General features: G+C 41.8%; 1 protein-coding gene across 12 annotated transcripts in view; it reads left to right on the forward strand.

Annotated features, from left to right (window-relative positions):
- LOC115093936 (arf-GAP with GTPase, ANK repeat and PH domain-containing protein 1) overlaps positions 1-13723 on the forward strand; it is a 1595449-nt gene that overhangs the window by 440705 nt on the left and 1141021 nt on the right. For 10 of the 12 annotated variants that reach the window (XM_029606403.1, XM_029606396.1, XM_029606398.1 and 7 more), the window contains one exon: positions 5445-5456. The exons of the other annotated variants lie outside the window; for them this stretch is intronic. In XM_029606403.1, coding sequence (XP_029462263.1) covers positions 5447-5456 — 10 coding nt within the window. In that variant the 5' untranslated portion in view covers positions 5445-5446. The remainder of the gene's footprint in view (positions 1-5444; positions 5457-13723) is intronic. 12 annotated transcript variants of the gene reach the window in all.

Raw genomic sequence — 13723 nt, forward strand, 5'->3', positions numbered from 1 at the left:
ATTATAATTTTACATTTTTTTCTACTGTACCTGGTTAGGTCAGTTTGGCATTTTTTAAGAGTTCTTCATGTGAAATTTTTTTTTCTTTCTTTTGATGTTGCTTCCTTGGCTACTCTTCCTCATTATAGCTATTTTCCTCCATTGACTGATGTTTATTGTGACTAACATTTATATTATCTCTTCCAAAGTCATCTTTTTCTATTAAAATACTTTCTTTTAATCTTGCTTTTGGAGATGGCATCGATGCAGGTCAGTGGCTTCAAGCAATGCATCAAGTACTTCTACAAATTGTCCATCACTGATGCTCACCAGAAGTGCTTCAGGTGCCTTCACAAGAGCTATGTTCTCTCCAGTTTTGACATCTGTGCCCCGGTGTCATCTACATTAGTTTGGACTTAACAACAGAAGATTTGTGTATTCCTTGCCAAATAAGATTGTCAAGCTCTGAAAAGGATTGAAAATTTGGTAAAAAGGCTTGAGTTGCCCTGGATACAATGGTTGTCAGGCCCAGCCAACGTTGCCTTTAGGTGCTTCAGCATTTTAGTATGAGAGTAGGGCTTGGAGTGAAAAATTTCTGTTCCCAATGGTTGAGCACTTCCAGTGGTCACAACATTCCAATCACTGGTAAAGTAAAAGAGCATCAAACCCTGAGCTGAGATTGATATCTTGACACATTCAATGAGATTTCTGACATGGTGAAGGTAATCCATGTTCCAAAGTTGTTACATCTGATGGACTGCTTTGTACAAGGAAACCAGTGGTCCCTTAACAGGTTTTCTTGTCTTTCCCAGATGATATCATGCTGGAATTGTAGGATAGTGCAGTGGGCCATACCAGTTACTATTATATTCCCCCATAGGAGTGAACTCTGTGGTTTAGCCCGGGATTTAATTACAGTGGTCAGAGAGAAAGTTCCAGGAAGACTTGCTTGGAGATGGAAGATATCCTGTCTTCCTGTCTACTTAATCTGGCAGGTGATGCTTTACCATCCGTCATACCATGTTGGTACATCTGGCTGGTAAATTTAACTTTTTTGATTCCTGCTTTCACTGTTTTGGAGTTGGACGTCACCCATTCTCAGGAAGCAAATCTATTCTCTGAGATGGGTCTCCAAGGGAACAGAACCCCTGGTCATTTTCTTTGCATGAACTATGATATGTAGCAGATGGTGTTTGGAAGTGGAAGAAGATTTCAGGAAATGTTCAAGCTGATGACAACCGTTTCATTCTGGTACTACCACCTGGGCAGAAGTAATAAGAATGTGCCTTACAACACCATTCAAGAGGAAGAGAGTTTAAGGGACTCACTCTGTCCCTCATCAGTCTCTCTGAATCCCCACCCTTATCTCCTCCAGTCTCAGCTCTGACTCAGCCATCTTCCTCCTCTTTCCTCTCCAACCGCCTCAGCTGGCAAGTCAGACCCCACCCCTAGCAAGCCAGTGAACTTATCTCCATCCAGTCAGCACCTAGTTGACTTGAATCTGCCACTCCTTTTCCTCAACTTGCTGGCTGCTACTGCAGTCTCCATATCAGGCATTAACACATTTTTTGTAAAATACTCACATTCGTAGGCAATGGTCAGGATGCTGCCCCTTTAAAGGAGCATGGAATCAGCAGTAACTTTCATAGCTGCAAATTCGGCAACCATCCATTGTTGTTTTTGGGAAGAGACTATCTGGACTTAGGTAGCCGTTTGTATACTCTTGTTCTGGTGACCTTTGAGATTTGTGGATCTCTGTACTGTGAACTTGGAAGTTAATGGTGGGAGAAGAGGACCACTGGTAGTGACAGATAGATATGGAGAAGAGACAGGACAAGGGAGACATTTGGTATTTGAATCACTGCATCCCAGAAATACTAATAGTGAACCAGTTGGGAGGCAGAGTTCACGCTGAACCTCTGGCTTCTCTTTGGCCACATAGGCCACTGATACCATCTCTTCTCATTGGATCATATTTGCAGTGATACACTTCCCCATACCTTCTCCCTTTGATCATGCAACCTGATCCTTCCACTGCCGCTACAGCAGTTAATCTTGGTGGCGTAGAAAGAGCATCCTCTCATTCACACATTGAAACTCTGGAGCACAGTGTGTCTGTGAGGTCCTGTGCTTGGAATGGAGAACATTTCTGAAAATGTAACCCTGGAGGATCTGTATTTGTTACCTACCTAAAAGCCTAAATTTAGGAAAATGAAATCCAGAACCTCCAGGGTTGCATTCTCAGACATGTTCCCCATTTCACAGGTAGGGGCCTGGAGGTAGGCTGAGCTCCACAGTCTCAATGTATGAATAATACTCATTGCCCTTTCTTGGCTGAGACTGATTTGGTTCGCACTTCTCTGGGAGATGTCAATCAGGGAACCAATCAGGTTGATGAATTCACCAACCCCCTCATCACACACAACTCAGGAATTTTGCTAGACCCCAACATCAGATTCCTAGTCCTCACAGCCTCGATGTTGACAATATATTATTGGGTTCCCTAAACCTGTTAGAATTCTTCTGGCTTCTCGAAGGGCTTCCACCAGAAGGTCTTATAACGTTAAATAGAAGAAATTTGCCCTATGATGTGAAAGAAAAGTCCTGGATCCTTTATCTTGTCCCATACAAAAAGTGGTTGACTACTTTCTACTTTTTTCAGGGTCTGATCTGAAAACTAATCTCAGTGCAATTAGTGCTTACTATTACCATGTAGTAAACTCTTCTCTGTACAGTCTTTGAGTTACGCAGGATTTACTTTTATTAAAGGCTCTCATCAAACCTTCCATTGCGTAATGGAACCTCAGCATGGCACTGAATCAGCAGATGAAAGCTCCCTTTGATTCAGCCTGTGAGCTGAAATACATGACCTTAGAGATATTTTACATTATTTTTGGTGGAAATCGATTTGGCGCACAGGGTTAGTTAGCTCCAAGTTCTTGTGATTAGCTCCTTATCCTCTAAGCAACATGTCTATAAAAGTGAATAAGCCTTCCACATTTTGGATTTTAATTGCGCCTTAGCTTTCTATCTAGAGCAGACTGAAGTCCTTAGAAAGTTCACCTATCATTTTATTTCTTTGGATCCCATTAGACCTAGAATTGCTGTAGCTAAATGCAGTTTCTAATTGGATAGCAGATTTTTTTCTTTCTGTTATGTCCAGGCTGGTCTGAATCTTGCCATGTCAAAGCTGATGGTGTCAGACCCAAAGGAGTGTTGGTGACCTGCTTTAGATCTTCTGCTGGAAAAGAACTGCAAAGCTATGACATGGAGTTCAGTCCACATATTCACATTTCATTATTGTTTGTATAGGGATTACTAGTGTGATCCTCGGTTTGGTCAGTCTGTCTTGCATGGCTTATATGGTGTTTAGGATCCAGCTCCATCCTCCCTTTTGATTTCCAGGTTGCCTCATAAAAATATAAAATAAGAAAAGGAAATTACAAAATATGTTTATTCATAAACATTATTCTTTGTACCTTTTTTATTTGGGTGCAACCTGTAGGAGGGGATTCTCATGCATGAAGACTACCATATGTCCCTTGTGCTGAGAGATATCAGAATTGCTTATCTGTAGTGGGCGTTCTATGAGGGCAGCAGAAAGCATTGCACTCATAATCCCAGCCTCCTTCCCTAGGAGTTAGTTCTGAATATCTAGCTTTATATGAAACTGAGAGGCTTGCATGCATTCCACTAATGTGGGAAGTCCTGGACATGTTCAATAGTGCATTTAAAAAAAGTGTTGAGCTTGGAAAAAGCTCTGACCTGGGCTTTGTTGGCTGATATGTGAGGTCTTGTATATCCCGCTGTCCTCCGAGAACACCCATTACAGTTAAGCACTTCTGCTTTACTTCCTTCCCTCTTTCTATAATTGATACCTCTCTCTATGCACCCGAATATATACCTCCAAACCCCCCCCCCAAAAAGTATTAGCCTCTTGAGCTGCTGAACTGATTTTACATTTTTCTTTATTAAATTCTTGCCATATCTTTTGCTATTTTTTAAAAACTCATCTTTCATCTTAATTACTCCTAACGTCACCATTCTATTACAAGTTTTAATATTTTCTGCAAATAGCCACACTTTCCCTTCTAAACTTTTACCATCATCACTTGTAGATTGTATATTTTATTGTTATGTCAGGGTAAACCTTAGAAGGATATGCTAAAGCTTATGGTATCATGGAGGTGGTGTGGTGATGCTGGTTGTCACCTTAATGTCAATTTCATTATAAGAGATTTAGAAGATTGCAGCATGTTTATATATTCATCAAATATTTCTGTCTCAGCATTGCCTTTGGAATTAAGGGCAAGATTCACTAAGGCTTTTCTCCTATTTTACAGGGGAAAAACTCTTAGTAAATCAAGTACTAAGTTTGTCCTACCTGTATTACATGGATTATTTTTTGTTAAGCCCAACTCCCACTTCCTGGTTTCCAGGGTTGCCTTTGTTTCATGATTTATGGTAATGAAACAGAAAGGATAAAAGATAATTAGTGACTTCATTGTAACTAAAACTTTGGCTTTGTGTGACTGTTGGCATAATTCTTGTCTTTTCTCCTTTTTATTTTGAAGGTACCCCTTAGCTACCTAATCCCACATGTGATTCCCATTGGGTTTATTTGTTGTTAGAGAAAGTGAAATTTATATATAATTGTCATTCTCTAATCACATCAACTCAATGGAATCACACAACTCACCCATGACCCATTTTGAGAGTTTCTTCTAATTTGATTTTTACTGTGCTAAATTGTTGACTGTTAATTGATCTGGGATTTGTTCTAGAAGCACATAGGAATCCTATTGTACACATGCAAAAGGTTATGCTGGAAAGCTCTATATGCTTTTTTTTTTTTTTTTGCATGATTGACACAGTCATATAAGCTACATGTATGACATCATTGGGCTGCTGCTGTTACAGAGAAACATTTACAGATAATTAGATTTGTATGAATCAAATAAATGTAATGGTGAGGGATGTCACCCTGTGTTCATTGCATCCCTGAACTATGACTACTAGAAGCTGGAAGGTTATGGCATTGGATGAACTACTCTACACATGCCCACTTTATTCCACACTTTCTCTAAGTGCCTGATGCTTGCCAGTGTCTGACCCAGTTTGGCAGTCCTTATGTTTTTAAATTAATACATTTTATACTAACATATTATAACTAAAATTTGTCTCCAGATTGGTCTATTTGTTTTTTTATTAGATTATGCCTTTGGCAAAATGCTTTGGGCCTCATCCAGCAAGAAGTATTGCCTTTCATGGGATGCCTTGCATGTGTGGCCTGATTACTTATTGCTGGAATCAATTGTTCTTGAATAAAAGGTGTATTTTAAGAGGATTAAGGTGTATCTTTAAAAAGAAAATTTATTTGTGCTCTTATGAACTTTTAAATCCTTCTTTGACATGCTGACTTTCTGGTTCCTTCTTTTCCTTACTGGCTGTTCCATTCTTTGCAGATATGGATGCAGGTAACTAGACCTTCTCTTCATGCCAACGCTTGTCTTGTTTGGAAGAGAGAGAAGGGAGAGGAGGCTCAGCTTCTGTACCGTAGAGTTTACCTCTTCTTCTGTGTATCATTCCTTTTAATTTCCATTTTAATATTAACTAAACTCATTTCACTCTTGTCTATCCCTCCAGTATCATCGTAGTTGTAGCCTTAGAGAAGTAGCTTCATAGGTCTGCTGTAACCCCTTTTTCCAGCATGCTAACTGTTGGTATGTAAAGTTGTACAGTTAAATGTATTTGAAAGTGGATGTCTCTAAGCTTCCAAAGAAACTTGGTAACTCAGAGAGAAAAAATGGCAATGAAAAATCATAGCATGATTAAATAATATCTTCTGACTATTTTTCTTAATTTACCCATGATCTTTTTATTGAATTTTTCTCCCCATTGTTGGCCTTCTTTCCATCGGCAAGCAGAGCTGAATTACCTATGAAATGTGGGTGATGTTACCTGATGGTGCTGATGGACTTAACTCTCAAAGCTCAGTAAAAGTTTATTAAGAATGCACATGGTTCTCCTGTGCGCACTGCCTCATGAGTCCCCCTAGTTAGATGTTGTGCAGCTTTCTGCACAGGCATGTAACATAGTAATGATGGCAGAAAAAGACCAAATGGTCCATCCAGTCTGCCCAGCAAGCTTCTTGTTAGTAACTGCCACTCCATTCAGGATTTCCCCAAGCCCTTATTTTAAGGGTAGTAATATTAACAATCAAAATTAAGTAACTGTCAAACCTATAACAAAATTACTGCTAGCAATATTTTTGGAGAGCGAGCAGCTTTCCTGATAATTGATATAATGCTGCTGCTTGAACATGCTTTGCTTTTAGATTTGGCTGAAGAAGCAGTCCTGTGCTTTTTCCCTAATGTCTGCGTATCAGTACCCTGGACCATAAAATTCAGGGCCCAGTGTTGGCTTTCATCTGAATCCAGTTCTCCTTTATGTTAGAGTCGCTCCTTCAGCAGAGGAATCCCTCTCAGGAGCATGACCAAGAGTTTTACTCCCCAAGAAAACCAGGTGAGCTGAGACCTATCCTGAATTTAAAAGACTGAAACACTGTCGACTTGGTAGAAATTCAAAATGCACTACCTCCACACGTTCCTCCTGATCATTCGGCCAGGGATTGGATGTGTGCCCTGGATCTCAAGGATGTGTATGCTCATATCTTCATTCATCCATCTCACTTGTTGTACCTTTGGTTCATAGTGGATGGGACTCATTACTGGAACAAAGTCTTTGACTTTGGCCTTTCTATGGCCTTGAGAGTATTCACTTGCTGGGAGTCTGGTGACAGACCCATCCAACATGGGGATTCTGAAGTCTCTTGAGAAGACCATTAGATTCCCTAAGTTATTAGGGTCATGGTCAACTTTGCCATGTCAAGTCTCACTCATGTCCAGAGGATTCAGTTCAAAGGAGCATTGATAGATTTGGTGTGGGAGCATGCTTTCCTCTCGGATGAAATGGCCACAGTGCTGAAGGGCCTAGTGGAAGCTCTGCTGCAGTGGGATCAGATTCCAGTAAGAACAATACTGATCGTCCTTGGACACATGGCAGCTGCAGTGCATGTCGTCCCCATGACACAGTTGAATATGAATAGTCTTCAGTATGGCTTTTGATGTTAGTAGCATCAGTTACAGCAACCATTCTCCCAGGACAAGCAGGACGGTAGTCCTCACATACGGATGATGTCATCAGGCGGAGCCCTATTACGGAACACTGAGCATGCCTAGCAGGCCATGATCCCTGTATCCACAAGGGTCTCCCTTCAGTCTAATATTTTTCCACACTTCAGATTGCCTCACATTTAGGAGCTCTGTGAGATTTTTCTCTCAACTTTTCCTCACGGAAACACTTGAAGTCAACAGAACCAGAGGTCACGATTTGAAGCTCCAGGGAGGAAGACTCATAACCAATGTCAGGAAGTATTTCTTCACGGAGAGGGTGGTGGATGCCTGGAATGCCCTTCCGGAGGAAGTGGTGAAGACCAAAACTGTGAAGGGCTTCAAAGGGGTGTGGGATAAACACTGTGGATCCATAAAGTCTAGAGGACGTGAATGAAGAGTGGGTGGCTCGCAGGAATGACGGCTACTACCTGGAGATATAATACCCTTATTCAATAAACATACACACTGTTAATGCGACTCCAACATTGCTCTAAGAGTCCAACATTGCTCTAAGCTTCAACGGCAAGAGGAAATGTGGGAAAAAAAAGGATTTGCATTCACAAAAAAGCATGGAGTAGCTTGCTTGTTACGGCGGTTACCACCCCAAACCAAATAAGCCTGATACTTCACTTTCAATGCATATCCAGCATAGCTCTCTACTTCAATGGCAGGGGAGAAAGACAGATACTTCATGCATATCCAGCATAGCTCTCTGCTTCAACGGCAGGGGGAATGAAGAAAAGTGGATCTATATAAAGACAGTAACCAATAAGGACTGAATTACATAGTCTGGGTAAACAAATAAGCATGGTTGTAGCTTGCTTATTGCGGCGGTTACTGCCCCTAACTAATTAAGCTAGATATTTCACTTAGATGCAGTTTCAACACTGCTCTCTACATTAATGGTGGGGGTGGAAGAGAAATAGAACCAAAAGGTTACTAAGAGCCAAGAGAAACAGATAAGTATGGGAAAAAAAAGTGTGAACCTTGCTGGGCAGACTGGATGGGCCGTTTGGTCGTCTTCTGCCGTCATTTCTATGTTTCTATGGCAACATCGGTAGCACACTATCGTTCAGTACCAATTTCTGACATCTGCTGGGCTGCGACATGGAGCTCTCTTCACACTTTTTCAGCCCTCTACTGTTTAGATATGGAAATCTGTCAAGACTCTGTCTTTGGCCAATCTATCTTGAAAAACTTTGTTCCAGTATAATCCCCAACTCCTTTTACAACCACCTGCTGTGATTTCAGGCTGCCTCATCATTGTCAATAGCAGCCCAATTATTTTGCCTGCTGCATGAGTTGTCTGCTATTGGCCTGTTGTAATATGAATGAGCCTGTAGCTTGCTAATCACCCATATATGAGGACTACCATCCTGCTTGTCCTGGGAGAAAGCAGAGTTGCTCTTCTGTAACAGGTGTTCTCCCAGGACAGCAGGACGTAGTCCTCACGAAACCCACCCACCACCCCGCGTAGTTGGGTCTGCTTATGTTTATTCTTTTATTTTTTCGCTCACGCTTTTTGCTACAAACGAGACTGAAGGGAGACCCCTGTGGACACAGGGATAATGGCATGCTGTGCCAGTGTTCTGTAATAGGGCTCCACCTGATGATGTCACCCATATGTGAGGATTACATCCTGCTGTCCTGGGAGAACACCTGTTACAGGTAAGCAACTCTGCTTTATCTCTTCTTATGTCAGTGACTGAAAAAAGCGGCCCTGCAGTGATGGTTGAAATCTTCAGTTCTGGATGTGTGCCTTCCTTTGTGGGATCTGCTTCATCAATTGACTCTTTCCCTCAATACCTCTACCAGAGGTGGGGTGCTCCTACTGGTATGACTCATATTAATCAAATGTGGTCTTCAAGGGAGAGTCGTTTTCAGATCAAACTGCTAGAGCTGTGATCCATTCATTATGCCCTGAAAAATGCTTCTCAATTGCTGATAGGAAAGAAAATCTTGATTCAAACAAGGAGGAATATTCAGGAACAATGTCAGGATGTATGGAAACTTAAGAACATAACTTGCCATGATGGATCAGACCAAGGGTCCATCAAGCCCAGCATTCTGTTTCCAACCAGATCACAAGTACCTGGCAATTACCCAAACACCAAGAAGATCCCATGCTACTGATGCAATTAATAGCAATGGCAGCTTCTACCAGAAGAGGTGGTGAAAAGAAGAATAGCAATGGAATTCAAAAGGGAATGGGGACAAAAACAGTGGATCCCTTTTGCTAGAGAAAAGAAATGAAGAAATGCGATAAACATTAGGTGTTTGGGATTAACCTGCATAGAGCAGCAATTACTACTCTTAAAACAAAATTTGCCAGGCAGACTAGATGGATCATTTTGGTCTTTATCTGCCATCATTTACTATTCTACTGTGTTAATCATGTAGCTATGTTTTACATAAACAAATAAGAGGGCACAAACTCTTTTGTCTTTTGCCAGGAGTCTGTCAGGATCTGGGTGCAGGCTCTGTCATGGAGCCCATCTACAAATGATCTACCTTTTAGAGCCTTAATCATATTGTTGGACCATTTCAGTCAAGACCTGCAGCAGGAGTGTTCTTGGATCAATGAATGGTGAATATTTTTTTTTACCTCTGGGGTCAACTAACAATAGACTTGTTTGTCTCAGAAAGCAACAGGAAAGTCAAAAGGTTTTGCTCCATGCTTTCAAGCAGGTTCATTTCAGCTCCAGATGCTTTTCTGCTACATTGGCATGTCTGTCTTCCTTATGCTTATTCACCATTCCCATTAATTGTGAGGATGGTCCAGAAGATGCTTCAGGATCATGCAAGGAGAGATCTTCCTTGCTCCAGCATAGCCAACGCTATGTCTGCCTATCTGAATGGTTTCCAATCATATTGGGATCTTCAGTCCCTCATTAGGACCATGGAAAGTTCTGCCATCCAAATCTGTCTTCTCTGGTCCTCACAGCATGTATGTTGAATGCATGGTAATTTCCTTCCTTGTACTTTCAAAAGAGGTGGAAGATAGCTTGATCTTGGCCAGGAAGTTTTCAACTAAAAAGTTCTATGACTTCAAATGGAAAAGATTTTCATTCTGGTGTTAAGCCAGTTCTGTGGACCCATTCACTTGTGGCCCAAAGGTCTTGCTCTAATAGTTTCCTTTTCTTTGTCGGAACGTAGCACGCAGTTGGTGAAGGTGCACCTCAGTACCATTGCAGCATAACCTTCAACAAATGGAAGGAGCACCAGCCATCCTTTGCTATCCAAATTCATGTGAAATTCTAAACTTCCTGTCACTAAACCTTCAGTGCTTTGTGATCTTAGGCATCTTAGTTAGGGCTGGGGCAAGAGCATTTGGTACCCCAGGTGAACCTTTAGTCATACACCCCCTCCCCAATCTTACCTCCAGCTTTGTACTCCTACCTATCAGCGACAGTGGCTCCAGCACAAAATTCATTTTTTTTTTATGGTATTGGCTCTGGGATTTTGCTGTACCCAAAATTTTGGTGCTCTAGGTGTCGTCCTAGTTTGCCTAATGGCAGCACCGGCCTGATCTTAACTCAGCTAATGAAGTCTCCATTTGACCACTGAAATCAGCTTCTCTGATGTTCCTCATGTGAAAAGTGCTGTTTTTAGTAGTCTTCATGTTTGCTCGACAGATTAGTTAATTACAAATATTGGTCTCTTATTCACCATACCTCCAATGCTTCTACAACAGGCTGGTCCGCACACTCACCCAAAGTTCCTCCCAAAAGTGATATGTGCTTTTCACATTAATCAAACCATTGTTCTTCTGACCTTTTTTTTCCCCAAGGCCGCATGTGTAGAAAGGTTGAGAAGGCTCTTCATGCTCTAAACTGTAAGAGAGCCTTGGTGTACTATTTAAGAATGACTCATCCTTTTTAGATTTCAATAAATTTGGTGTGGCAAGTTGCTAAGAGAACTCTGTCAAATTAGCTTGCGGACTGTATTGCACACTGTTATGTGCTAACTGGCTTACAAATTACAAACTATCAGGGCTCATCAAGTGAGGGCAATAGCGGCTCGGAGTTGCTCGGTTGAAGACATCTGCAAAGCTGCAACATAATAGTGTGTACACACCTTTATTTCCCACTTATGTCTGGATATAATATCAAGAGGCGATAGTTTTGGACAAGAAGTTTTGCGCAGCTTGTTTACCCAGTAGACCACTATTCACTGATCGGTCCAGGTATTTTTTTTTTTTCCAGAATTTCTCCAATGCAGCCATTGACTTGGGACTCTCCAGATGTCATGGGCAATTCAGCTGTGCTTGTCAATGGAGAAAGCAGGATGAATTAGCCATGCTTATTACCTGCCTGCCTCCCTGGAGAGTCAACTAGTTTCCTAAAGCCAAGTTCTAAAATAAATTGTTCATGCAGGAACTGCTGCACATGCTTAGTAAACTTTTACTGAGCTCTTTGAGAGACGGGCCCATTTGGTGTTGTCAGTTGACATCACCCATGTGCCATAGCTAGCTAATTCTGCTGTCTATGGAGAACCCTGTTTTCAAGTAAGCAAACTTCCTTTATCATTTTTTGTACAGAAATGTTTTACTTGTGTTGAATATGTGTGTATATCTCAGAAGCTTTAGTTTGTCACTTGGACTGAACAAGGTTCATACATAGTATTAAAAGAAAAAATACTGAAAACAACTATATATGTATACAAATTATGCCTCTTTGTATTTTTACATCCTTTCTTTAGTACTGTCAGCTTCATTGAGGCTGAACAAGAGAAAACTTTGATATAGGATCTGGTTTTGTTCTGTGCTCATGTTCAGTTTGGGAACATGATAACCCTTAAGGTAGAACTTCTGAAATATGTCCTGGGGACCCCAGACACAGTCAAGTTTTCAAGATATCCACAGCAATTATACATGAGGTAAATTTTCATATAATGGGTTTCCAGTGTTTGCAAAAATTTTCATGAATAGGTCCTTGTGGATATTCTGAAAACCTAACTGGCTGTGGGGTCACCAGGATAGTTCTGGGAAACGCTGCTTTAAGGAGTGATGGGTGATATTTTCAGCTTAGGTAGGTTTTACTAATAGATTCTATTTATTTTCTCTGGAAACACCGTTATCAAGGCATTATAATGGTGAATATAGTTTAGTAATAACTACATCAGATTTCTTGATGAAGCTTGGGAAAGACAAGAAAATAGTTTATCTATTTTTCTAATCACTTGAGGTTACATAAACTTTTTCATGCATTGAGATTTTAATGGAGCAATAATAAACGTTTTTACACTGGTAAATGCATGTTTACCTGTGTAAAAATGAATTTTGAAAATGTTCCCTTCTCCCCCCATATGTGGGTAGACTGTGTGTGTACTTTTCTCCTAGGACAAGCAGGATGGTATTCCTCACACATGGGTGATATCAGATGGAACCCAGCATAGAACTTTGATCTCAAAGATTCTAGAGCTTTCAGCATATTCTACTGAGCATGTGCAGTCCCCTCAGTCTCTTCTTTTCCGCGGAGCTGTCGTCTCGCAGTCGTGGAGCTTGTGCTCTGTTTTATTAGAAAATGTTGTTTTTCATGGTATTCAGCTTTGCTCTCTTCTTACAGTTTTGTAAGTGATTTTTTTCTAGAACTGCAGCTTTTTTCTTGTAGTTTATTCTTTTTCCAACTGTCTGCTGGCTGCATTGTGGATTCTCCCCTGTGCAGCCTAACACAGTCTGTTACAAAAACCTGCAGGAGCATTTTTTTTTTTTAATTTGTGTCCTCTCTTTGCTCTGTCTGTTTTTTCCACAATTCTAACAGGACTGGACTATGCAGTCTGGTGACCCGTGTAGGAAGCTGAGCCTGGGGACTTGCCTGAGTTCTAACAGGGCTGGAGTTCCATGGTGGTTCACCGATTGCTTGGCATTGGTGGATTCAGATGGCGGAAGGATCGAGGACCAATACTGTTCCTGTGCAGAGGAGAGCTTATCCTCCCCACATCTCAAGGAACTAATCCTGGATGACATTGCCTCCCCTCCTGTTTGCCAGCCTTGGCAATGCAATCTCCCTGGGAGAGAGGAGTCTAGGCTAGCAGTTTGCTGCTGCACTTTGGTGCCATTCCCATGCATGGTTGCCCATGCACAGCTGTGACCAGTGTACCGTTCGTCCAGTGCATCAGTGACGGGACCACATCAGGGATGGGGTCCATCTTCGGGTTCCATGATTCCCTTGATGCCGTCGAGGTCTAGGGTCACCCTTGCATCGAGATGCATGACCGCCCACGATGCAGCAGTGGCCTTCAGTGCTATCGGTGCACTCGATGTTACGGTGCCTTTCATGCACTCGATGTTACGGTGCCTTTCATGCACTCGATGTTACGGTGCCTTCAGGACACTCAACCCCTCTGCGCGTGGCCCTCTGTGCATTTACCATGATCAGTGCCCTCATGGCACTTGTTGTGATGGTACCCTTGCGGCACTTGTTGCTTTGGTATCCTCGCTTCACTCAGTGCTGTGGTGACCACGGTACCATTGATGCCGCCTTGCTCTCGATGTCTGTGGTGCTCTCGATGCCACAGGGCCCTCGATGCCATTGACACTGTTGAGCCATCAAGGTGTGTGCATAGCC

Source organism: Rhinatrema bivittatum, chromosome 6 (assembly GCF_901001135.1).
Source record: "Rhinatrema bivittatum chromosome 6, aRhiBiv1.1, whole genome shotgun sequence".
Taxonomy (NCBI): Eukaryota; Metazoa; Chordata; class Amphibia; order Gymnophiona; family Rhinatrematidae; genus Rhinatrema; species Rhinatrema bivittatum.